At 39.6% G+C, this 27192-nt stretch overlaps 1 protein-coding gene across 1 annotated transcript in view; it reads left to right on the forward strand.

Annotated features, from left to right (window-relative positions):
• Positions 1-27192, forward strand: part of LOC137501077 (gastrula zinc finger protein XlCGF17.1-like) — an 86942-nt gene that overhangs the window by 47158 nt on the left and 12592 nt on the right. The window contains exon 3 of the mRNA XM_068227993.1: positions 11520-11600. Within this exon, the coding sequence (XP_068084094.1) occupies positions 11520-11600 (81 nt within the window). The remainder of the gene's footprint in view (positions 1-11519; positions 11601-27192) is intronic.

Here is a 27192-nt window from a genome sequence, read left to right on the forward strand (position 1 = left end):
CATATTCGATGATAGAAGACCTACAGCCTGTGACCCGGCCAAGGATGGAATGAATGAAGACCCCAACTTGCGGTGAACATATGAATTTTGCCAGCTGCCGAAGCCTATCGCACTCCTCTGAGGCAATGATTAATGGCTGACAAATGAAATGATACTGGAGATAGTTGCTGGAATGAAAGATGACAGGAAAAACCAGAGTGCCCGGAGAAGAACCTGTCCCGCCTCTGCTGTGTCCAGCACAAATCTCACATGGAGCGACCAGGATTTGAACCACGGAACCCAGCAGCGAGGTTCCGATGTCCTGCTGTCTGAGCCAAGGAGACTTCACTTGATGATAGAAATATATATTAATGTTTGTAGAATCTTGAATGTCAGTTTCTTGAAGTTTGGAGATGCAGAACAGTTGACATAAAAAACAGTTGTGAAGAGAAAAAGTTAAAAAGCATTATATTAGAACAACTGAGAAACACATTAATACAGCATGTTATTCTCGAAGATGAGACCTGAGGACGTTCCTGAGGTGGCGTAACGTATAAATTTAAATGTTATAATGATCTGAACCGTAAATTATATCATAATACACAGTTCAATGCGGTCTTCATTCATTCCATCCCTGACCCGGTCACCGACTGAAAATCAGGTTGTAGATTTTCTATTATCGAGTATATTAAACTGTACTGTACAATTTTGCACCTAGCAGCACATGCAGGCTTGATCCTTCAACTATTTATTCTTTCATCGAGTTTCATAAACATTTGGAAGCACATTGCTGATCAGCACATGTTTTGCCGCTCTCCAAGAACTTGCATCTTGCTTCGTTTATGGCATTGATCCTCAACTTGTTCAGGATTTTGGGAACGTTTAATATGCAGCACTAATCCCTAAAGTGTTAAAGTGCTTCATGAACTTCCAATGGTGAAAGATATGTATTTCACTTATTGGTTTCCTGTGCATTGTATATTTGTTAAGTGATCGGCTGATTACGACCTGTAATAGGGGTCAAACGGTACCACTTGTAATCAACTAGGAATGTGACATCACATTTCTAATTCTACTTGTATTGAAAATGTTGAAACATTATACATCTTATCTCAATTTAATTCTGGACATTCCTTTTTCTCAGGCATTTTCATATCTTCTTTCTTGCAATGCTGTCATATGCCATCTCAGTATCAAGAAAATCCATAAACAGATCTTTGCCTTTTCCCCACTATTTGTTCATTAACATCTGGACACTGAAGACTAGGTCTGTTGGGGACCTGTTAAGCCTGAAGCCTTACTGTGGCTCTAAGATGACTTGCAATCTGCTTTCTTCTCGAGAACCTTAAACCATGAGAAAGGAGTGTTATTCCCCAGTTGTGGGGCCATTTTTGGCATTCCCTTTCTTAAACATGTGGGGGGGGGGGGGGGTATCGACACCCTTGCTCCAATCAGTAGGTATGTTTTCATCTTTTCAAACTGCATTGAGGACTCTGTGTAGCCACTGTGAACCCTGGACTTCTGCTGCTTATGTCCGTGCTGACTTCATCAATTCCTGGGGATTTCCCTTGCAGCATCTTCTTAAGGGCTCCTTCATTTTCTGCCCATGTATTGGGAGGCCTCCTCTGCGAACCATGTGACCTTGCCGCGGTGGGGAGGCTTGCGTGTCCCAATGATGCAGATAGCCGAGCCGCAGGTGCAACCATATCGGATGGGTATCTGTTGAGAGATCAGACTAACGAATGGTTCATCGAAAGGGGGTAGCAGCCTTTCGGTAGTTGCAAGGGCGGCAGTCTGGATGATTGACTGATACTGCCTTGTAATAATACTCAACATGGCTTAGCTGTGTTGATACTGCTACACGGCTGAAAGCAACGGGAAACTACAGCCGTAACTAACTCCCGAGGACATGCAACTCTCTCTGTATGAATGATGTACTGATGATGGCTTCCGCCCGGGTAAAATATTCCGGAGGTAAACTAGTCCCCCATTCGGATCTCCGGGTGGGGACTACACGAGAGGGGGCGATCATCAGGAAGATGGATACTGACATTCTGCGAGTCGGAGCGTGGAATGTTAGAAGTTTGAATCGTTGTGGTAGGTTAGAGAATCTGAAAAGGGAGATGAATAGGCTAAAGTTAGATGTAGTTGGCATAAGTGAAGTACGTTGGCAGGAAGAACAAGATTTTTGGTCAGGCGACTACCGAATTATCAACACAAAATCAAACAGAGGAAATGCAGGAGTTGGTTTAATAATGAATAAGAAAATAGGGCAGCGGGTAAGCTACTACGACCAGCATAGAGAAAGAATTATTGTCGTCAAGATAGACACCAAACCAATGCCCACCACAATAGTGCAGGTCTATATGCCTACTAGTTCAGCAGATGATGAAGAAATCGAAAGAATATATGAGGAGATAGAAGATTTAATACAATATGTAAAAGGTGACGAGAATCTAATTGTGATTGGAGACTGGAATGCAGTGGTAGGCCAAGGAAGAGGAGGTAGTACAGTAGGAGAATTTGGATTGGGACAAAGGAACGAAAGAGGAAGTCGGCTGGTTGAATTCTGCACTGATCATAATTTAGTCCTTACCAATACTTGGTTCAAACACCACAAACGACGGCTGTATACGTGGACGAGACCTGGAGACACTGGAAGGTATCAAATAGACTTCATTATGATTAGGCAGAGATTCAGAAACCAGGTGTTGGATTGCAAAACTTTTCCAGGAGCAGACGTGGACTCTGACCACAACTTGTTGGTCATGAAATGCCATCTGAAGTTGAAGAAATTGAAGAAAGGAAAGAATGCAAAAAGATGGGATCTAGACAAGTTGAAAGAAAAGAGTGTGAGGGATTGTTTCAAGGAACATGTTGCACAAGGACTAAATGAAAAGGCTAAAGGAAACACTATAGAGGAAGAGTGGAGAGTCATGAAAAATGAGGTCAGTAGGGCTGCTGATGAACTGTTAGGAAGGAAGAAAAGATCAACTAAGAATCAGTGGATAACTCAGGAGATACTAGACCTGATTGATGAACGACGAAAATACAAGAATGCTAGAAATGAAGAGGGCAGAAAAGAATACAGGCGATTAAAGAATGAAGTGGATAGAAAGTGCAAGGTAGCTAAGGAAGAATGGCTGAAGGAGAAATGCAAGGATGTCGAAGGCTGTATGGTCCTGGGAAAGGTAGATGCTGCATACAGGAAAATCAAGGAAACCTTTGGAGAAAGGAAATCTAGGTGTATGAATATTAAGAGCTCAGATGGAAAACCACTTCTAGGGAAAGAAGACAAAGCAGAAAGATGGCAGGAGCATATCCAACAGTTGTATCAAGGTAAAGATGAAGATAATTTGGTTCTGGAACATGAAGAGGCTGTTGATGCTGATGAAATGGGAGACCCAATTTTGAGGTCAGAGTTTGACAGAGCTGTGAGAGACCTCAATAGGAACAAGGCACCTGGAATTGATGACATTCCCTCTGAATTACTGACTGCCTTAGGCGAAACCAGCATGGCAAGGTTATTTCATTTAGTGTGCAAGATGTATGAGACAGGAGAAGTCCCATCTGATTTTCGGAAGAATGTTGTTATACCTATTCCCAAGAAAGCTGGTGCTGACAGGTGTGAAAACTACCGCACCATTAGTTTAGTATCTAATGCCTGCAAAATTTTAACACGTATTATTTACAGAAGAATGGAAAAACAAGTTGAAGCTGAGTTGGAAGAAGATCAATTTGGCTTCAGAAGAAATGTAGGAACACGTGAAGCAATCCTGACTTTACGTCTGATCTTAGAGGATCGAATCAAGAAGGACAAGCCCACGTACATGGCATTCGTAGATCTAGAAAAGGCATTCGATAATGTTGATTGGACCAAGCTATTTATGATTCTCAGTCTTGCCTAAGCCACGGACGAAGGAGGTCGCAGTGAGCTGTGGGTCCCGGGAGGGGAGTGGAGTTCGAGAGTGTGGACTGTTGGAAGGTCGCTGAGAAGTGGGCCGACAATGATTGGAATAGAACAGTACAGAGTGACGATAGGAAGATGGCAGAGGAAAATGAAGAAAGAAGAAAAGAAGCCAGGTGGGTGTAAAATGGATATGGAGAGGAAAGGAGAACTATTGTTATCGGCAGCAGTGATTATAATTTTACTATGTATTGGGGGGGTCGAGTTGAACCCAGGCCCGTCATCTAGTAGAAATGAGGAAAGGGAAAATATGGACGCTATCAAAAGAGCTGTAAGAGAGGTGTTGACAGAAGTTTGCCCTTTCGGGCAAATAAAAGAGATGATTGAAGAACAAACCAGTAAGATTGAAAAAATGGAAGTATGGATAAGAGAAAAAACGGACGACATGGATGCACAGGCGAGAAATAACACCGAGGAAGTGGTAGCATTAAGGGAAAAAGTAGGACGACTTGAAGAGGAGAATTGCAGGCTGAAAGCAGAGGTGGAAGCAAATACTTTATACAGAAGGAAGAAGTGCTTGTTTATTTATGGAGTGCCTGAGGAGTCGAGAGAAAGCAAAGTACTTACAACTTATAAAGTAGTGGATCTAATACAGGGAAAAATGAAAATAAACTTTAGTGAAGTAGATATTGATGATGTGCAGAGAGTGGGGAGAACTAGAGGCAACAGGCCTATAAAGCTACAATTGTTTTCAACGTTGATGGCGGATGTTGTGTTAGCAAATGCGGGAAACGTACAGAGGGAGAAAATATGGATAAAGAGAGACGTGGGAAGTGACGCGATCAAAAACGAGAGGATACTCAGAAAACACAGGATACTGGCTGTAAAACAGGGGCTGAAGGCAACTATTAGAGGTCAAAATCTAGTGGTGTCAGGCAGGAGCTGGAAGAGGATCTGGTCTGTGGATAGATTGATGGATTTAGAATTGAAGTTAAAACAAGATGAGGAAAAGGAGAGTAGTGCAATAAACTGTAGGCAAATGAGGAGAAATACAAATAACAGTGTGCTGAGGATGGACGTAGGGATGAAGTCAAAGCAGGCCGAAGAAAAAGAGAGTAGTGCAGCGATTAGTGGAGATGATAGGCAAAATACCAGAAGTATCAGTGTACCGTGTGAAGAGAGGCAGGGAGAAGTGCCAAGTGCTAAAGTGACCAATAACAGTGTTCGGAGCGAAGAAGTGCTGGTAGAGAGGCGAAGTGAGAATATGGCTATTTGCAGTGAAGAGGGAAGTAAAGGAAGTGTATGCAGTGAAGTAAGGGAAGCGCAAGGTAAAAAGGTAACGGCAAGGTTAAACTTGGGGAGCCTCGACCAGAGTAGGGCCAGATACAGGAACAGAGATCTGACAGAAATGTGGGGTACAAGTGGATACGAGAGGGGGGTAGTTACTAGAAGTAAAAAACAGTAGTAGGTGGTTTGGTTACTGAAAGTAGAGATGAGAAGCGAGAATGGTTGGTAAGGTTTGGACATTGGTATATAGAGTACTTGTGTAGGGTAAGATGTCTTTTAATTATAGTGTATTTCAGAGAAGTAGTGGATAGGGACCTATATGTATATGTGAGAGTGGAATAGGTATTATGGGGTGCTCCGGGATCGCATATGGGATATTTTAAGTTTATTATTTACTGTAGGTAAGGCAAATGGTTCATAGAGGGAATCTACCGTTGGCCAGTTGATTATTAATATTATTATTATTACTATTATTATTATGAGTATTACAATTATTTTATTATTATTATTATTATTATTATTATTATTATTATTATTATTATTATTATTATTATTATTGATATCACTATTATTATTTTATATGTGGGTAGGGGGTATTGCATATTTAGTTATTTATTTATTTATCCATCTAATTATTTATTTGACGTGATAGTGTGAGAGAGGTGAGTTTATTATCATTTTGTAAATTTTGGTTTGTTTGTATGGAAAGGAGAAAGAAATATGAGGTTGGAGAAGGCTTAGTATTTATGATTAGGTGATGTATGGTTTGGTATTGAGATGGTTTATTTACGGCTAATTTCGTGGGATTTGGGAGGTGGTATTATTGTATTTGTGTCTGGTATGAGAGGTGTTGGTATATGCGTGATTGGTATTTGTTATTCATTGCTGAAATTTTTGGGAGATGGAGAGGTAAATTTTATTATGGAGTGTTATGGTGGAATAAAATGAAAGGAAGCAAAGTTAACGTGGATTGGTAAAAGCTGTGGTATGATGGATTGGAATGTAATGACGGAATAAATGCAGAGTGATGTTGTTAGCAGTATTGATTAGGTGTAGGTCAGTAACAATAAAGTGACGAAAGCGCAGAACGAAATAAGGTCACTTGAGGGGCATGCTTGAATATTGAGTAAGAGACTGCTACAGCAAATGACTGTTATGAATAATACTCTGATACATAGATTATTATTATTACTATTATTATTACTTTCATTATTATTATTACTATGATTCTCTTTTTTTAGTTCTACTCTATTGATTCTGGGGGGTTAATTCTATGGAAGGAGGGACATGGCACGAGGCTCTGAGGATGACTGCTGTGGTGGCTCTACTTTAGGGGTTTCACGTTTCCGGAGTGTCCAAACGAGCCTTATGACATGCCTAGGGGATACGATAATTTTTTCTTCTTTTTCTTTTTCTTTTTTTTTGGTGATCTGAGTGATTTATTATTATTATTATTATTATTATTATTATTATTATTATTATTATTATTATTATTATTATTATTATTATTATTAGGGTATTTATTTGTGGAGGCTGAAATGTTGTGACGATGGGGTATTCATTGTTAAAATGTGGTGAGAGTAGAAGTATGTCTGTTAACTAGATTGTAACTAGAGAAGTTGGCATAGCAGTCTAGGTGTATGTGTGAGAGTAAGCAAAATCTGGAAGATGGCTGGTTTGGTATGCAATCGTGTAATGTTGCTGTTGTAGCTTATTTTGGAGTAGTTCAGGGAACAATAAAGGTGATGAAAATGCTGAAGCGTGAAGGTTTGCGTGATGAGTGGGTACGTGTGAATGATAACAAGTAGAGAGTTGCAACACCAGCAATAGAATGTAAATATAGGCCCGGCTGAGGAGGTCTGGTCTATAACTGTAGCGTTAGGTTTTTTGTTTTATTGTTCATTTTATTTTGTATATGGTGGAGAGAGGTGGCTTAGGTTGGACTACGTTTATTAATTTTATTAGTTATTGAAGTTTTAAGTGTGAATTTAGAATTAGACAGGGGAGTAGCTGGACGTGGCATGAAGAGACGGAGGATGACTACCGTGGTGACCTAACTTTTGAGGTCACATTTCCGGAGTATCTGACAGGCTTCATGGCACGGCCAAGGTGTACAGTAGCAGTATTTAGTATTTATTTATTTATTACTATTGTGAACATGTACTAGGGGCTGAACGCCTGTTTTGTTCATTAATAAACATACAACTACTTATTTATGATTCTGAAGATGATAGGGATCAGATACCGAGAACGAAGAATTATCTACAATCTGTATAAAAATCAGTCTGCAGTGATAAGAATCGAGGGCTTTGAAAAAGAAGCAGCAATCCAGAAAGGAGTGAGGCAGGGCTGCAGTTTGTCCCCTCTCCTTTTCAATGTTTACATAGAACAGGCAGTAAAGGAAATCAAAGAGAAATTTGGAAAGGGAATCACAGTCCAAGGAGAAGAAATCCAAACCTTGAGGTTTGCCGATGATATTGTTATTTTATCTGAGACTGCAGAAGATCTCGAGAAGTTGCTGAATGGTATGGATGAAGTCTTGGGTAAGGAGTACAAGATGAAAATAAATAAGTCCAAAACAAAAGTAATGGAGCGCAGTCGAACAAAGGCAGGTGATGTATGAAATATTAGATTAGGAAATGAAGTCTTAATGGAAGTAGATGAATATTGTTACTTGGGTAGTAAAATAACTAACGATGACAGAAGTAAGGAGGACATAAAATGCAGAGTAACGCAAGCAAGGAAGAGCATTCTTAAGAAAAGAAATTTGCTCACTTCAGACATTGATATCAGAATTAGAAAGATGTTTTTGAAGACTTTCGTGTGGAGCGTGGCATTGTATGGAAGTGAAACATGGACGATAACTAGCTCAGAAAGAGAATAGAAGCTTTTGAAATGTGGTGTTACAGAAGAATGCTGAAGGTGAGATGGATAGATCGAATCACGAATGAAGAGATACTGAATCGAATTGGTGAGAGGAGATCAATTTGGCTAAATTTGACGAGAAGGAGAGATAGAATGATAGGACACATCTTAAGACACCCAGGACTTGTTCAGCTGGTTTTTGAAGGAAGTGTAGGTGGTAAGAACGGTAGGGGTAGACCAAGATATGAATATGACAAGCAGATTAGAGCAGATGTAGGATGCAATAGTTACGTAGAAATGAAAAGGTTAGCACATGATAGGGTGGCATGGAGGCTGCATCAAACCAGTCTATGGACTGATGACTCAAACAACAACGTATTGGGAGGCTCCTCTATGCAGGTTTAAACAGCTGGTTCTTTTGTTCTCTGATCTGCTTCTGTCCTGTTCAATAGGTGATCATGAAGATTCATCAGAATCTCTGTGATGTCCTCTTCTTGCCTGGCCAGTTTTCCATTAGGATCCTCAATTGCATGGATAGTTTGAACTGAATTTATTTTGTTCTTGATCGCTCTCAACAATAATTTCTTATTGCCTCAGCTGTCTTCCTTCAGTTTTTGACTCTCAATATCTTGCCCTGGTTAACTTGCTCGAAGTCTCTGACCTTTGCCTCATCCCTTACCTGTTGTGGCTAGGATTTCTTTCTATGTCGTTCTTTTTGTGCTATGTTCCTTTCGTTTATTGAGAATCTTACTATTTCAATCCACGAGGGTGTCTGTTTTTTCCCTTACTCTCGCACTTGTGTTCCTACAAACCTCTACTGCTTCTTTTATCAGGGTGTTTTAAAATCTTGTCGACTCTACCTCACCACTCTCCGTAGGCAGTTGTCTTCTTATACGGTTGTGATATTAGGTCCTCTTTCCAATTTGTTGTAGTTTCCACACCTTAATCCTAGGTAATATTCTGGTTGTTATCTTTGGTACATTAATGTCTTTCAGATCTGCTACTAACAACCAGTGGTCACTATTGAGGTTCTCATTTGCAATCATTTTGACATCAGTCACACGTTTACTTCTTTCTTTATCTGTAATGACATAGTCAGTGACCGTCTTGCTCTTTCCATCCCAGCTATAACGGGTAATCTTGTGACTGATTCTTTTGTTGAACCAACATTTTTTTTATAATCACAGCAATAGAACCAGCTTTTGGGTGGTTAGGCCGTGTGCATTATGCAGAGTTTCGTCCAGACGTGCCATTTGGACTCATGAGTCCACCCAAAAGCTGGTTCTATTGCTGTGATTATAAGATCTGCGGCCGTGAAAGCCTTTTTTGACAACATTTTTTTTACCACCAAACAGTTTCTTATGCAGAAGTCTAGAAGATGTTCCCCTTTTGAATTCCTTCTCCCATAGCCATGTGGTCCCATCACCTTCTCATAGCCGTTCCTGTCTGTCCCAGGATGTGCGTTGAGGTCCCGATGATGACCGTCCACTCTTCACTGATGATCTTTTCTAGGTCTTCAAGAAATTTGTTCCTATCATCTTGACTGCAACCTGTCTGAGGGACATACTTTTGCACCAGTATCAACTTCTATTTCCCAAGGTGGTCTGTTGCCTTGATAGGCATAATCCTCTCATTAATGTACGGGATCTCTGTAATAACATGTAACTCTTATGACAATATCAATCCTACTCCATTTCTCATCTCTCCGTTGTTACCATTCCGGTAAAGGGTAAAGTTTTTCTCAACTCTTTCTTCCCTTTACCTTTCCATTTAGTTTCACTCAGTCTTAGGTATGATAATTTTCTTCTCTCCACATTTCCCCGTCAAACTCAGTACACTGATTGTTCTTATTAGAGTGTGTTGTCTTCTCCAGGGTTCTTCCACAATTGCAAAGACTATCATCAGGCTGTAAGCCATCGTACCTCACGTGGGTCTGCGGGTGCTTTTGTCTACTTTGAGTTTTCTGTTTGTGTCCGAGGCTCATATAAGTGTGGAAAATGATTGCAGTTACTCTCCAATTGACTTGCTAGGCCCAACGTTGAAGTAGATTTTCTGTCAGAGTTATCTCCCTTATCTTTTAGCAGTTCCCTACCACATCAGCAAGGCAGCAGCTTCCAGTCGAATTGACATGTCATTTCCTACATGTTGGCTTCAACAAACTGCTAAAGTTGAACTCCTCTGCCATAGACACTGGATTTCTCTAAGTTTGACAGGTTTGGTAACAGCTGCACAACCCTCGGCCAGACAGCAGCAGGTAGTGCTATCCACTATTGCATACGGTAGCAGGATGTACCTGACCTGACCTGAAATAAATTTTACAATGTGTTTTATTAGATACAGGAATTAACAAAGCAATGTCAGTTATTATTCAGTAATATTCACTTTAAACAAAATATATCCATGGTCTAGTTACACTGATTAGCACAGCCTTATGCTGAACATTGGGCTGGTATTCTTGAAGGCGACAATCAAACTTTTGACTTAATACGAATGAAGCCCAGTGACCATGCAGAGTCTCCCTGTCAGTTGATCATAATTATGTTCTCATGCCTCCATATCAGGCATAGAGCCCCTTCATGTTATTGTAGCTCGATGTGGTTCAGATAACCTGTAGGAATAATTGTTTATATGGTTCGTGTGGTTTGGGCCTTATGTCCTTGTTGACTTCCTTTTAAAATTTCATATGAGGTGGCCTGCCCTAATCCATCTCCGGTGAGATACTGCATGCTCAATGCCTGATGTCTTCTGGATTGGCCCAGAACAAGTTTGTCACTTGTATTTTGTGTCACAGTCTCATCCTTGGCTCTGAAAATATGAAAGTAACTGAGATATGAGCTGTGCTGGTAACACCATTCCTAATACAGCCACATCCATTGGAAAGGGTGTGGAATCGACGTTCATATGGTTGGTCCATGTATACATTTAAGTGAAATGAGAGACTGGTATGAAACAGCACTGTCTGGCTAGGAGAGGAAAGCGGTGGAAAACTAACTCACTTTTCATTTCCTTAGTTTGCCTCCCCAGTGACACCTAGCTCTCTATGGCAGAGCTGCTGAGGATCCTCCCTACCTTCAGGCTGAGCTGTATTTGCTGATACAACAGGTGAAAAATGACAGTGATGAATTTTAAAGTTTTAAATATTTCAGAATTGGTTTCTTTGTGCTGAGCAGAATTTTTTTTCAGTATTTCTGTACATTTTCTTAATTTTTCAGTATTATTTTAGAAGTTCTTATATAATATTGCTCCACACTTCAGAAGTATCCCTGAGCATTCAAACAGGATATTTTTCCATTCCTGGAGGTTTTTTGGTGTTAGGTTTTTAAGGATCCTCAACATGGAAATTTTCTGGAAAACAGTAGAGAACAATTGAAACTGAAACTGACTCATTTAATAGGAAATTATGAATTTTATGCCAACTCATATGTAACTAAATTTCCCAATATATATGAAGAATGTGCCTAATATATTAACTCTTCCACAGGACAACTGTGTACTTACATTGGACGAGATGCATTTGAAGGAAGAAACCAAATCAGAGCTGCCAGACCCAGGACAGACACAGGTTAACACATATGAAGTAATCTAATATTTTGATGATCCTTTTGTATGATTATGCAAACTGCGAGTAATCTGCTGAATAGATTTCAATAAAGAACTCCTCAGATTAAAGGGGAAAAAGGTATTTATAGCAAGTTTGCCAATGTTTTGAGATTATATATATATAAATCTTAATGTACTTAAAAAATGTTTGCTACTGCCTGTGGGTGTGGGGCGCAGATGAAGAATACAAGCCATGGTATTGCCTGAGTATCATAAGAGGTGATTAAAAATGGTTTCAGGAGTTCTCAACTTGAGAGCATGGGTTGGTGATCATGGGGCCCTAGCTGAGTCTATTATCATCTCACCAATCGTTGCGCCCTATAGAACGCCTCTACATAGTCTACCACGGACCCTTCCCCCAATCAAAGGGGAACGCCAACAAATTCGTTCTAGTGTGTGTAGATGGTTTCACTAGGTTTTCCTGATTATTTCTGACTAAACTGGCTACCACTCAGTCATTCATTTCTTGTTTAAATACAATATTTGCTTCTTTTGGTCCTTGTCAGTATATTTATTCATTCATTTATTTATTTATTTATTTATTTATTTATTTATTTATTTATTTATTTATTCATTTGTTCGTTTGTTTGTTTGTTTGTTTGTTTGTTTGTTTGTTTATTTATTTATTTATTTATTTATTTATTTACGAAGCACAAGACACAGTTACACTGAGCAAATTTCACTTGCACTGTCAACAGACTATTTAACAAACATAAACTTTCATAATAAAATATAACAAACATAACAAAATATAACAAGAGCAGGTATACAGCCTACTAATAACAACTGTCCAAATCGAAAACCATGAGAATGTTCATGTTCATAGCCAAGTCATCGTGGGTCAAGATGGCGGTATAATCCCTTCACATCAACTTATCTTTAAGAGACTATTTACACACCTCTCGAATATATAGTTTCTGATAATGCTAAAGCATTTACCTCCAACCTCTTCCGTAATTACTGTTTTGATCTGTCTATATCTCACGTAACTACATCGGCGTATTATCCTCAACCATCTCTGGCTGAGCTTCCACTTACTTGTGTCAGCTTCCCACTTTCACCTATCCTGTCCGACATCCATTAGTGAACTCTTGTTCTTTTCCATCCCAACGGTATTAGAGGATTCGATGCCTTTGTGGCCCTTGTACTTCTTTATCTGGTACTTTGTTTTTCTTACCGCTGGCTCCTTCTTCTCTCTCTTGTACTCTCTGTGGTTGGGGGACATGGAAGAAGACTACACCCTCATTACCTGCCTGTCATAAGAAGTGATGAGGGGATGATTAGATTAAAACCGTGAGAATACTTGTGATTAGTACCATTACCATGGGTCAGCATTACATTATGTGAGGAACACAAGGATTCTGGGCGTTGTTTATGATAAGTGTAGTCGTGTACATTCAACTGGTGTGTTCCACGGTGTTACGTATGAGTAGTTCCACTTTGTGACAAACACCATGTGTCTGTATTTTCTGTTATTAGTAGCACTATGTGAGAAACACCACAGGTTTGGCTGCCGCCCATGATTAGTACCATTATGTATGGAAAACCATGGGCCTGCATTACCTATGAGTAATACCATTATGTGAGGATCACCAGGAATATGTCTTGCATGTGGGCATTAATATAATGTGTGAATCACCGAGGGTTTATATTGTTTGTGATTGGTACCACAATGTCAGAAACACTACAATTTTGGCTGGTGCCTGCATTTAATGTCACTCTGTGGTGTCTGTGAGTAGTACCCTTACATGGGAAACACCATGGGTTTGTTTTGCACATGAGTGGTGATGTGACATACCTCGTATCTAGTACCATCATGCAAGAAAAACTATCTATGATTAGCACCAATATGGGAGGAACACCATGATTTTGCTTTACCAGTGATTATTACTCTTCTGGGGTATCTGTGGAACACAGAGGTGAAAGGAACTGCCGGGGTAATGCATCTAACTACCATGTCAAGAATTGAATTTAAAACTTAAACTGAAGGTTATATTTTCAGAACTTTAAACTTGACAATTTTTTCATGACAATATTACAGGTACAAGTAGCAATCATCAAACAAGATTGGAGAAAATCCAAGATTCAGAACCTTAATACTTTGGGCCTTAAGCCATAAGTTTTACGATTGTGGAGATACCGGATTCAGGTTACAAAATTTGAGTTAAAATTTGGGAACCATTAAGTCAAGGGGAGAAATCCCCCAAATCAAGAGCACTAGCTCCCAAAATTAAAATATCTAGCATTCCAGAGGCACTCTTTAATTTTACAAAAACTTTGAAAAAGGGCAACCCGGCTCTCCGTATCTTCTAGGCCATTCCGTGCAACATTACATCAATCTCTGATCTCTCAAACCACCTTTTACAAATTGAACTTACTTTTACAGGGGTATTAAATACCCAAACTACTGGGACTTCGTGAAATAAGAATGACAGGTTAAATTAATGGCCAGAACAGAAAATGAACACTAAAAAAACTAAGGGGCTCTAGGCCGAGGAAACGGGGCTATTCCCAAACTACTGAGGTGACTCGTGTAGAAATTACATTAACACATTACAGTAGACAAAACAGATCAAGAAAAATGTAGTCACCTCAAACCAAGATGAAGGGGAGCTCGAGAGGGTAATTCATTGTCTATCCCTGATTTACAGTTAAAGATTTTTGAAGATTTTACATTAGCAATGAAAGAAAAGTTACATTTTAGAAAGTTACGTTACATAGTTAGAGATCCGGACATTTCCCTTGCGTTAAACTGTGGAGGTAGCAAGAAAGAAAGAAGTTTGTGGCCATTACCTTGTAGATGTTCTGCTGACTGATGAAAGAGGCCACCCGCCTCCTGCTTTGACACACACACTCAGTAAGATGATGATCAATTGGCCAAGAGACGTGAAAAGCCGCAGTTTATAAACCCTCAGGGAAGGTTCGAGATTTTTCAAAACTAAACCAGCCACACCCTCTCAATTTTATTGGTCAATTTCAAAGTTACACTCAGAATCGAAGAAGAAGCCTGTTATAGGTTGAAAATTAATTATACAAATTATTGATTGGCTAGATTCAAAACTGGTGGTAATAAAAAGGAAATATTGCCAACCCAAATATAAATGAGCATCAATCAGTTACAAAAACCTAGAAATACAAAATTCTTTAAATTATAACTTCTTACACCTCACACTAGGGTGCGTGATCATAGTTTTTAGCAGTGTCATCTGTGGAAGAATGTCCAGATTTCTTGATGAATGTCAAACAAAACAAGTAGAAATTCACTCAGGTTAGGAAACTGCACAATAACAAAATTACGTTATATTTCTGTGGTGACATCTTCTGATTAAAGTTCCAAGTTGGTGTGGTTTCAGTTTCACCGTTTTACCAATAGAGGAGTTCATTTAGGAGCTAGTTTGAATGCGCGGCGTTGAGGTGTACCACCCGGTACAGACCTCCCCCTCCCCCCAAATGTCCTTCCTTATGGCGACACAGAAGAATTTGAGAAAACATTTTCAGTTGAAGAAAATTTCTAAGTCCTTTCCGGAAGATGATTTGTAGCAAAAATTATTGAATGCAGATTTAGAGAGTCCAGGTAGTCATTGAAGTTCATTACATGCTGATTGGGTTAGACAGCAAGACCTGCCACCGCTGCCGATACCCATTTGAGGTCGCCGGGACCCCTCAAGTACCCTCGGATACACCTCTCCCTCTACTGTGAGAGGGATAGTCGTGGTGATGGACGCCGCAGATTAGAAGTATATGTACAGTCCCCAGATGAGTTGGTGGTAAGGTCACCACACTTCAGCCTTTGCCGGGAGATGGACTTCGGCGCGCCATTCACAGGGAGTCTTCATAGGAGTGGACTGGGCCCTTACCCCACTTCAGTTGCAGTAAGGCGGCGAATGGCTGAGGGGGCACTGAAACAGTAAGTTCTAGGCAACAGAGAAGTGTTGTTGCAGACTTGACAGTACGATCTTTATTGGTGATGCAGAGGGGCAGGCGGCGTGGAGAGTGCTTTAATGCCAATAGTGCGGATATGCAGGAGACGGGGGCTGGGTAATGGCCACTAAGGAATTGACAGCAGGAAAACCAGAGGGGAAGATCATACATACAGATCATACACATAAAGAAATAAGACCATAAGGCAGAAGGCCTTAAATAATAATAATAATAATAATAATAATAATAATAATAATAATAATAATAATAATAATAATAATAATAATAATATAACATTTAAACCCTTGCTGAAATTTTAATGGCAAAAAAGGTACTTTAATCATACTGGTCTCAGTTGAGAGAGGTGCACTCTAAGGATCCTCTCCGTGGCTGGATTGCTTGCTAATAATGTAACGGGAGTCAGAAAATCCAGTATAATGCACGACCCATGAAATCTGGTGGCAAGCTTGCCCGCGGGAACAATGTCTCTAACCATGACTTGATCTCCGACTTTAAATTGGTGGGCCTCCATCCACGATCGTATCTTTCCTTAACTTCTTCATGAGAAATCTTCAGATTGTCCTTAGCCTTCTTCCATAGATCTCTAATATTATCGGGATCTGTTGCCTCTGGTAATACATCATTAAGTGACCAAAGGTTAGAGAGCAGCGTGTTAGGAACAAATTTAAACATCAGAGGAGCTGGAGTGAACTGGTGAGACTCATGAACCGCCGAATTTAAAGCAAAGGCCATCCGGTGCAGAGACGTATCCCACCTGAAATGAACATCATGACGAAACGCAATTAGTGCAGATCTAAGATTACGATTGACTCGCTCAGCCAGAGATGGTTGAGGATAATACGCCGATGTAGTTACGTGAGATATAGACAGATCAAAACAGTAATTACGGAAGAGGTTGGAGGTAAATGCTTTAGCATTATCAGAAACTATATATTCGAGAGGTGTGTAAATAGTCTCTTAAAGATAAGTTGATGTGAAGGGATTATACCGCCATCTTGACCCACGATGACTTGGCTATGAACATGAACATTCTCATGGTTTTCGATTTGGACAGTTGTTATTAGTAGGCTGTATACCTGCTCTTGTTATATTTTGTTATATTTGTTATATTTTATTATGAAAGTTTATGTTTGTTAAATAGTCTCTTGACAGTGCAAGTGAAATTTGTTCAGTGTAACTGTGTCTTGTGCTTCGTGAATAAATAAATAAATAAATAAATAAATAAATAAATAAATAAATAAATATACTGACAAGGACCAAAAGAAGCAAACATTGTATTTAAACAAGAAATGAATTACTGAGTGGTAGCCAGTTTAGTCGGAAATAATCAGGAAAACCTAGTGAAACCATCTACACACACTAGAACGAATTTGTTGGCGTTCCCCTTTGATTGGGGGAAGGGTCCGTGGTAGACTATGTAGAGGCGTTCTATAGGGCGCAACGATTGGTGAGATGATAATAGACCTAGATTAGTGGACAAGGTGGGATTAATAAGCAAACAAGATTTACAAGCTTTCACCAATTCTCGAATTTCGCCGTCCATACCTTTCCAAATGAACATCTCTCGGATCTTTTCCAGAGTTTTGAAAATGCCTAAATGCCCTCGTAATGGGGTCTCATGATAGTACTTAAAGATCATAGGCACAAGATCAGCTGGAACCACAACTTTCATCTTTTGATCATGCCTAGACGGGCAACATAAAATCACATTCCTCAACACATAAGGGACGACATGTTCCCCAGAAGTAAGGGTTTCAATAATAGGGGCCAGCACAGGATCTTCACGTTGATATTTTCAATATTCCTAAACAACATGTGGGCATCAGTTAGAATGGCATTAACACCTGAAGATATGGGCGCGAGAATACCTTCATGAGCAAACATGCGGCTTAGCCCATCCGCAACAACATTTTCAGATCCTCTGATATGTCTTACATAAAATTGGAAAGCAGAAATCCTGATGGCCCAGCGGGCTATACGACCAGTGCGACGCTGCCTAGCTAAGACCCAACTTAAGTCTTCATTATCTCTTTCCAGGTCAAACTTGACATGTTCCAGATAGAGGCAGAACTTCTCTAGCGCAAATAAAACTGCCCAACCCTCAAGTTCATAGATAGAATATTTGGCCTCCTGGGCCGATAAGGTCGTAGGTGCATAGGCGATGGGTCAGTTTCCTGAATAAGCACAGCGGCCACCGCCAATGACGAGGCATCGGTTTGAACAAATATCAGGCATAGCAAGGACGGGGGCATTGCAGAGAGTTAATTTCAGATCTTCAAAAGCGGCTTGTTGAGACGGTCTCCACTCAAATTTGAAGCTTTTCCTATGAAGTAAATTCAAAGGCGCCGCTCTGTTAGCGAAGTTAGCAATAAATTTCGTGAAGAAATTCACCATGCCGATGAACCTGGCAATACCTTTGATATCCTTAGGACGTTTGAAATCAAGGATGGCTTGTGTTCTGGAATGATCAATACAAACCCCATCGAGCGACACAATGTGCCCTAGGAATGACATGGAAGGTTTAGCGAAAGCTACCTTAGACAACTTCACAATCAGCCCAGCCTTACGAAGGCGATTGAGTACTTCCCTCAGATGATCTAGGTGTTCTTCAATGGTCTCAGGAAATACGACGAAATCATCAAGATAATGATACAAGTGTTCAAATTTGATGTCGGAGAAGACCTTATCTAGCAATCTAGTGAGCACAGCTACCCCGGTGGGGAGCCCGAAAGGCACACGGATGTACGCATACAAGTTCCAGTCCATGGCAAAAACTGTTAGATGTTTCGATTCTTCAGCTAGAGGGATCTGATTGTACGCCTGATTGAGATCGAGGATGGTAAAAAACTTAGTTTTCCGAAACCAAGAAAAACAAGAGTGAAGGTTGGGAAGAGGCACCGATTGTAACACCACCTTCTGATTTAACGCCCTATAGTTAATGACAGGCTTGAAGCCACTTTGGGGTTTTGGCACCAGGAAAGTGGGTGATGATTACGCCCATTCAGAGGGTCGAATAATACCATCTTTTAACATCTGGTCAATGATCTCTTTAAGAGCCTTCATTTTGGGTGGAGACAGCCTATAAGTTGGAAACTTAACTGGGATTAAATATGTAACCTCAATCTTGTATTCAATAAGTATCGGAAAATACATCAGGAAACGACTGACATAATTTATGAATACTATCAGCCTGCTCCTCAGGTAGATGTCTAAGGTCTAACATCATCTCATCCTGGGTAGGCGAAACAGTTGAACATGACACAGAATTACACTTAAGCAAAGGAATTTTAGAGTAATTAGCAAATTTCAAATTGCACGACTTGCTCTGAATGTCGAGCACTAGACCGTTATGAGACATGGAAGTCTGCTCCTAATATTATGGGACAAGACAAGTGTTTGGCCACTAACAATTTCACTTTCCAATGAATTTAGAAATGCAAATTTTGGCAAAGATAAATTTCTAATGGAGACGAATTAGCTGAAACGCATTGGATCAAAGACGAACAATAATCTGAAAATTTACAAACAGTCTTTAATTTGGAATACCATTCAGCCGAAATTAGAGAACAAACAGTCCCCGAGTCTAATAGAGCCATGACCCGTTCTTTATTCAACTCAATTTTAAGAAAAGGTATAAGTGCGGGGTTCACCGCCGCAATCCTAAGGCATTTTTTGGGCATTCAAATGATGGGTTAGAAGAACCCTTATCCTTACCCGAGCTTCCGCTGGGTTTAACAGGGCCTGAGCCTGGAAAAGATGAACACACCGACTCAGCCGATGACACAAGTCACTTTCGATTATTAGAGTTCGTGGAGGTTACACCAGAAGTTGAACAGGAGGGGGTGGTATTGGCATTAGGGCAATTCTTGGCGATATGAGTAAACATTAAAACATCCTTGTGATGACCCTGCTCCATTCTTTGTCCCACTGGATTTGATGGAAGGGCACTTGTTACGGAGATGTACCGTAGAACCACAAGCATAGCATTTACATGTGGTGAATGTTGGGCATGCTGAAGGCCGAAAACTATTAGAAGATGGAGGTGGCTTTTTAGCAACTCATAAGGTGTGGGCATACCTAACTCCTTCGGCTGAGACCGCCATAGCCTCTAATTCTGCCAAGGTTTAGGGACGAGACTCAGAACATACCAAGGTGATGAGATCCCTTCAACAATAGTTTGCACTATCTGGTCTTCGCAAAATGCAGGGTGAACACTCGGGTATAAAATGATATTTTGGATGTAATCTGCTAGGTTTTCGTCCAGGCGTTGTACCCTAAAATAGAACTTCTGTATTAAAGAGGACATTGCCCTAGCTGGAATGAAATTTGCCAAAGGGGGAGTATCGAAGTCTTCTGTAGGTGATCTATCCACAATAGTCTTAACTATCTTGTCTGATAGGACATCTACAGAATATGGGTACATAATTTGAAGATTTTGAGAGTGAGAAAGGGAAAAGACTAGTACATGATCCTGAAATTCAACTAAAAATCTTAGAAACTAAATAAAATCATTAGTGGAATTTACTAAAAATTTTGAAATTCCCCTAAGCAACATAGCCAGAGGATGGGGCAGACTAAAACAAGGTGACGAAACAAGTGACAACTTAGATGGTTGAGAAGCTTCTGATACAGCATTATTCAAATAGAAAGGTAGAATTTGTTTGGGATGACCCGACTCTGTTTCCATTGGGGCAGATGTTTGTTAAGTAGCTACAGATTTTCTACTTTCTGGATTCTTTGAAGAATCTTCCTTGCTTATTATGTTAATCGCAGGGGCTTGGTCGGTTTTGGGAGCAGCTGCTCCAGACAACAATTGATTGACTCTACTAGTCATTTTTGAAAGATAATCAATGAGATTACTAGCTTCCTTAGCATGATCTTCTTTTTGTTTGAGAGACAATAGGTCCCTAGCCCTATTATAAAAATGGAACAATCTAGCCTGTACTCTTTTAAGTTGGTTATCAGAAGGATCACTCACTTCAAAAAAACTTACTACAGACGCTAGTTCAGTGGTATTATCAGTGATCGTGGAGAGAGCCTCATCAATTTCCTTCTCTCCCAAAGTTGGGATACTAATTGGTAATTCTAGGGATTCCTTAAGTTTGGTTGTATCTGCCAAAACTGTGCCTCCAGATTGAACCTTCCTGATAAGTAATTCATAAATTAATTCCTCCTTGTGCAAGTAACCGGGGCGGAGGACTTCACGATGGCCAGAGATGATAAAAGAAAATTTACAAATTTAGAAGAAAAAAATAATTCCAGTGACTGAAAAAATTCTTAGAGTTGGATATGGGTACTACATTTAGCCATCAAAAGGGCTTAATTGAGACCCATTCAACCACGCTCTGCTACCACTTGTTCCGGGGTATCTGTGGAACGCAGAAGTGGAAGAAGGTGCCGGAGTGAATGGGTCTAACTACAATGTGAAGAATTGAATTGAAAACTTAAACTGAAGGTTATATTTTCAGAACTTCAAACTTAACAATATTTTCATGACAATATTACAGGTACAAGTAGCAATCATTAAACAAGATTGGGAAAAATCTAAGATTCAGAATCTTAATACATTGGGCCTTAAGCCACCAGTTTTACAATTCCAGAGATACCGGATTCAGATTACACAATTTAAGTTAAAATTTGGGAACCATTAACTCAAGGGGAGAAATCCCCCAAATCAAGAGCACTTGCTCCCAAAATTACAATATCTAACCTTCCAGAAGCACTATTTAATCTTACAAAAACTTTTGAAAAAGGGCAACCCGGCTCTCCGTATCTTCTAGGCCATTCCATGCAACATTACATCAGTCTCTGGTCTCTCCAACCACCTTTTACAAATTGAACTTACTTTTACAGGGGTATGTAATACCCAACCTACTGGGACTTCGTGAAATAAGAATAACAGGTTGAATTAATGGCCCGAACGCAAAATGAATGGAGGCGCATACCTGCACTCATAGATATGAACACTAAAAAAAACTAAGGGGCTCTAGGCTGACAAAACAGGGGCTATTCCCAAACTACTGAGTTGACTCATATAGAAATTAACACATTACAGTAGAAAAAAACAGATCAAGAAAAACGTAGTCACCTCAAACCAAGATGAAGGGGAGCTCGAGAGGGTAATTCGCTCTCTGTACCCGATTTACAGTTAAAGATGTTCGAAGATTTTACATTAGCAAAAAAGAAAGTTATGTTTTAGAAAGTTAGGTTAGATAGTTAAAGATTCGGACCTTTCCCTCAGCTTAAACTGTGGAGGTAGCAAGAAAGGAGGAAGTTATTTGGTCATTACCTTGTAGACGTTCTGCTGACCGATGAAAGAGGCCGCCCACCTCCTGCTTTGACTCACACACTCAGTAAGATGACGATCAATTAGCCAAGAGACGTGAAACAACGCTGTTTATAAACTCTCAGGGAATGTTTGAGATATTTCAAGACTAAACCAACCACACCCTCTCAATTTTATTGGTTGATTTCAAAGTTACACTCAGAATCGAAGAAGAAGCCTGTGATAGGTTGGAAATTAATTACAGAAATTATTGATTGGCAAGGTTCAAAGCTGGCAGAAGTAAAAAGGAAATATTGTCAACCCAAAAATAAATGAGTTACAAAAACCTAGAAATACAAAACTTCTTTAAATTATAACTTCTTACACCTCATCTATGGAAGAATTTCTAAACTTCTTGATGAATGTCAAGCACAAACAAGTAAAAATTAAAAAAATTTCATTATATTTCTGTGGTGACATCTTCTGATTTGGTTCCAATTTCACCGTTTTACCAGTAGAGGAGTTCATTTAGGTGCTAGTTTGAATGCGCAGCATTGAGGTGTACCTTCCCGTACAATTACTGTTATGAGGGGCATCCGATATGTACTTGGACACCTTTAGATAGGTATCATCCGAGAACATTGTGAGTGGGACCCATTGCTTTTTTTTTTCATTATAATTTTTTTCATCATTATTTGTTTTAGATTCTAGTCAGTGGATATATTTTGAAATTATAATTTTCATTTAATTTACCCATTACCATTAGGAGCTGATGACCTAACTGTTAGTCCCTCTTATCCAGCAGACATATTCAAATTTAATGCTAGGTAATGTATAGCAGCTATTGCTGTTTAAAGCCCTTCCACTGCATCACATCTGGTTTCATTACTGCTACTGCTACCTTATCCAAACCCAGTGTAGGCTATGAGCATAGCTGTCTTCTTTTGTCATGTGTCGAAGAGCTCCAACCTATTTCTTCGAAATGTCAATCCTTGATGTTCTTTTTCCCTGAAGAATTACTTTCAGCAGACCATTCTTTTTTTTTAGTCTTCATAACGTTACCCATATATTCCAGCCACCTGATGTTAATTGTCTTGATGAGCTCAGGTCAACAGTACTTTGTCAAGTACTTTCCTATTCTTACTATGCTCAATCCAGAAAATCAGTGAGGTTAAACCCACTGTCAACTGCCCTGAGGAAGGTTTTACATGGTTTTCTATTTTATACTTGGCAAATGCTGGAGTTGTACCTTAATTAAGGCCAAGGCTGCTTTCTTTCCACTCCTAGCTCTTTCATATCTCATCATCACCATATGACCTATGTGTGACAGAGCGCTGTAAAGCAACTTGTGAAGAGGAGGTTCTTGTTTGGAATTTTATGAATAGCAACTATTTAATTATAGCTCATACTTGTTATACTGTCCTTTAGGTTAAGCACCAGTGTTGTATACTAGCCCAGTGGTAGCAGCACAATCTGTGTTCATAGTGGTCTGCTGCTGACAAATCTCTGGAACTGTCCTGAAGTCGTATCTTCATCTTGGGAATCATCTGAGTGTGACAACAGCTTAAGTCCGTGGATATTGGTGGATGGTACTATTATTCCCAGCCCCATTCACCAAACAAATCAGCCACAGTTTGCACTGTTCATACTGTGAGCCTTGTCATAGAAAATGATGCATGAATCCTGCAGAAAGTGTTGCTGCTTCTTTCTGAAACCCGGTTCCTAAAATGAACAGTAAAACTTCACATTGACAGTCTGCTTTGGAGGAGCATAATGTTACGATAACAACACCACCCTTGTACCGAGAATAACCATAACTTTCACATGGCTGGTGTTTTGAAAAAATTTTTATCTTTGTGATTACCTATAATATTACCATTAATTTGATTGGCGTGTCAGTTGTTGGTCATAAAATTTATATGTCTCATCCAGCATAATGTTATGGCATCAGGAAGCCTCCCCTTCACACTTAAAACGCTGCAAATAGTTACGGGCCGTGTTTTATAGTAACCATTTCTGCATTTCTTCAAATCATCTGAAGTCACTGTGATGCAATTTTTCCCATGCCCAGGTGTTCCTTCAAGCACAGTCGTATTCCCTAACTAGGAGTCTCTGGCTATGTCTTCTTCACTGGCACGAATACGACCTGGCTGATGCATGCCTGCCACATTTTGGCATTGCCCTTGAAGTCTTTTACCACCGTGCTACTATCATGCTGTATGACCTCGTTCACTCCAACTCCACTGTTCATGTTACAGAAACATCGGGACAGATCATGAACTAACTAGGTTGTGTTCCTCTTGCTACTTCTGATGTGCATGTTCTTAGAAGGGAGAGTCTATTTGGGATTCCATTGTTCTGTTTTCATCCTCAAAACTCATTGCTGACTTAATGCCTTGTTCTTTAAATGAGATGAGAAACATAAATAATTACAAACAGAAATTACAGAACCAAACCTCAATTGTAATTCAGTAAGACTTACTTAAAAATAATGTACCCTTGTTTTAGGTAAACAAATAAGTGCAGTTATATGCTGATTATAGCACTGGCATTCTTGAAAGCGACAAGCTAACTTTTCACTTCTTAAAACATATGAAGGCCAGTCACCATGCATAATCTTCCTCTCAGCTGATCGTGTGTTCTCATGCCAACTCAAAACATGACTGCCTTAACAAGGAGTGTTGATGCCAGGCATACAGCCCTTCTATATTATTATAATTCGTAGTGGTCCAAATAACCTGTAGGAATAGTAATTTGTATGGTTCATGAGGTTTAGGGCTTATGTCATTGATGACTTCTGTACCGGGAGATGCATCTCATACTCCAACATACATATAAAACACTTCACTGACATAGTTTGCAGAATTCCAACCACACCTGACAAGTGCACCTACGCTTATAAGCCTAACAGATGTACCAATCATTCCGCCACACGTTGGAAAGCCAATTGTAACTTTTCTTGATGAATACTAATAAATAAATTCATGAATATAATATATAAATAAAATTACTCAAAAAATTAATAAAATTAATAAGCATAATTAACCGAAATGTCCGTAGTATGGGCGCTAGAGTTCACCAGAATGGATCCCTCGAATTTAGATAAGAGCATGATAAACTTTATATCCCAGGGCGTATACATAATGCTGCGTACTGGTACATCTGCTGCAGGCCTTACCTAACCTCCTGAAAACGACTAATTAGGTAGGAACTGCACCTAGGTTCATCAATAACACTGATTCTAAAATAGCTAACTATATTCTGAACAAATTCCGTGCATGAGCACCTCATCAACATACAACATTATACATATAATACACACATAAAATATTGCTGGAAGACTCCATATTTACAACAACAACAATAATGAAAATCGTGGGAAAATGAAAGCGAGAACTAAGCTACCATTTGTAGATGGTCCGATGAACAATGTACATGTATGAAGATAATACCCTTCACTGTCTCTATATCAATTCGACTTACCGATTCTCATAATCGGCAGTTATCACATCACACAGATACTGTACCTTGTACTACTGTGTTCACATATTTTAACACTTGTTGTAAAGATATATACACACGTCTGTCGATCCTCAACATAAATTTTTGGCCGCCACAAGTGCTACCGTACTTAATGCGCAAGCACTCTCCACAATCAGCCACTTTCCACGAACATAACAAGACTACGCTCCACGAACGTTTGAAGTCCAGTCCATTGCAGCCGTGTCACTCCAGTACCGTGTATCAGCACCACTTCCCGTACAGTGCGTCAGTTGTAGTTGTAGTTATCTTCCTTCTCGTTCCTTTACAATCACCTCTACAATCACCTTTACAATGTCCCTTACAATGTCTTTTACAACGTTCCTGGTTGCCGCCGTATGATCAACCTTTATAGACATCAACATCCCCCTCCTCTCAGATGATACGTCTGGATTGGTGCTTGCCAGCCAATCATGAGTGAACCTCTTCTTTCTCCCAAGTTATAAACAAACACTCGGGAGTTTTACATGAATCATTGAATTTCCCTGGTACAACAACAAGCTCATCTCATCAGGCTGGGATATATACATGACTCATGGAATTACCCGACACAAGTACATCACAACAAACACTGGGGTAGCCATATGACTCATTCAAATTACCAGAGTTATTAAAGCAATGTTTTCCCACTCGTGCAAAACAAATTACTCATACCTACATATATGGATATCTTCCAACTTACAAATAAAAATGGCAAAATATACAAATGAAGTACTGATAATAATAATAATGATGATGATAATAATAATAATAAATCAAATACTGACAATAATATCTCTAACTTCTACATATAATTCGGGGGTGCGATATATGTACTATCACAAGGTGACTATGTTTTGTAACTGTATAGTAACTTAATAGTTTGGGAATAGCCCCTGTTTTGGTCTAGAGCCCCTTAGGATTTTAAGTTTTTGCTATCTTGGAGCGCAGTGTACGCCTCCATTCCTTTTGTGTGTGGGCCAGTTATTTAGCCTGTTCCTTTTCAGTAAAGGCCCCATAGGTTGGGTATGAAATACCCCTGTATAAATTATTTTGAATTTGTAAGTTGTGCCTTGAAAGGCCAGAGAATGTAAGGTTATGTTGCCTTAAGTAGGCTTGAGAAACTGAGAGCCTGTTAGCTCTTTTCCAAAATGTTGTAAGAGTAACAAATGCCTCTTGAACGCTAGATGTTGTAATTTTGGGAGCAAGTGCTCTTTGAAGTAGGGGATTTCTGCTCTTGAATAAATTTGTGCTCTTTTGTAAATTTGAGCTAGGAGCTCAGGAATTGTAAAACGAGGGGCTTGAAGCCCAGAATGTGTCAAGTTCACTAATCTTGTATTTTCCTTGACTTGTTTAAAATTGTCATTGTACCTGATGTTTCATTATTATGAAAAATTATTAATCTTGAAGTTATGAAAATATAGCCTTCAGTTTAAGTTTTAAATTAATTTTGGCATTGTAGTTAGACTTATTCAAGCCCGCACCTTCTTACACCTCTTTCTGCTCCACGGGTAACCCCGGAACAACTTCCTTTCCAAATTTCATATGACGTGTCCAGCCCTAATTCATCTCTGGTGTGCTACTGTGTGCTCAATGCCTGAAGTCTTCTGAATTGGCCCAGAACAAGTTTGTCACTTGTTTTTTGTGTCTGAGTCCCATCCTTGGCTCTGATGTTATGAAAGTGACTGAGATGTGAACAGTGCTTGTATCACCTTTCCTAATAAACCCAGATCCAGTAAGAAAGGGTGTGGAATTGACATTCATATTGTTGGTCTGTATGTACATTTCATCGAACGTAAGGGACTGGTATGTAACGCCACTGTCTGGC

The sequence above is a fragment of the Anabrus simplex genome, chromosome 5, assembly GCF_040414725.1.
Source record: "Anabrus simplex isolate iqAnaSimp1 chromosome 5, ASM4041472v1, whole genome shotgun sequence".
Lineage (NCBI taxonomy): Eukaryota > Metazoa > Arthropoda > Insecta > Orthoptera > Tettigoniidae > Anabrus > Anabrus simplex.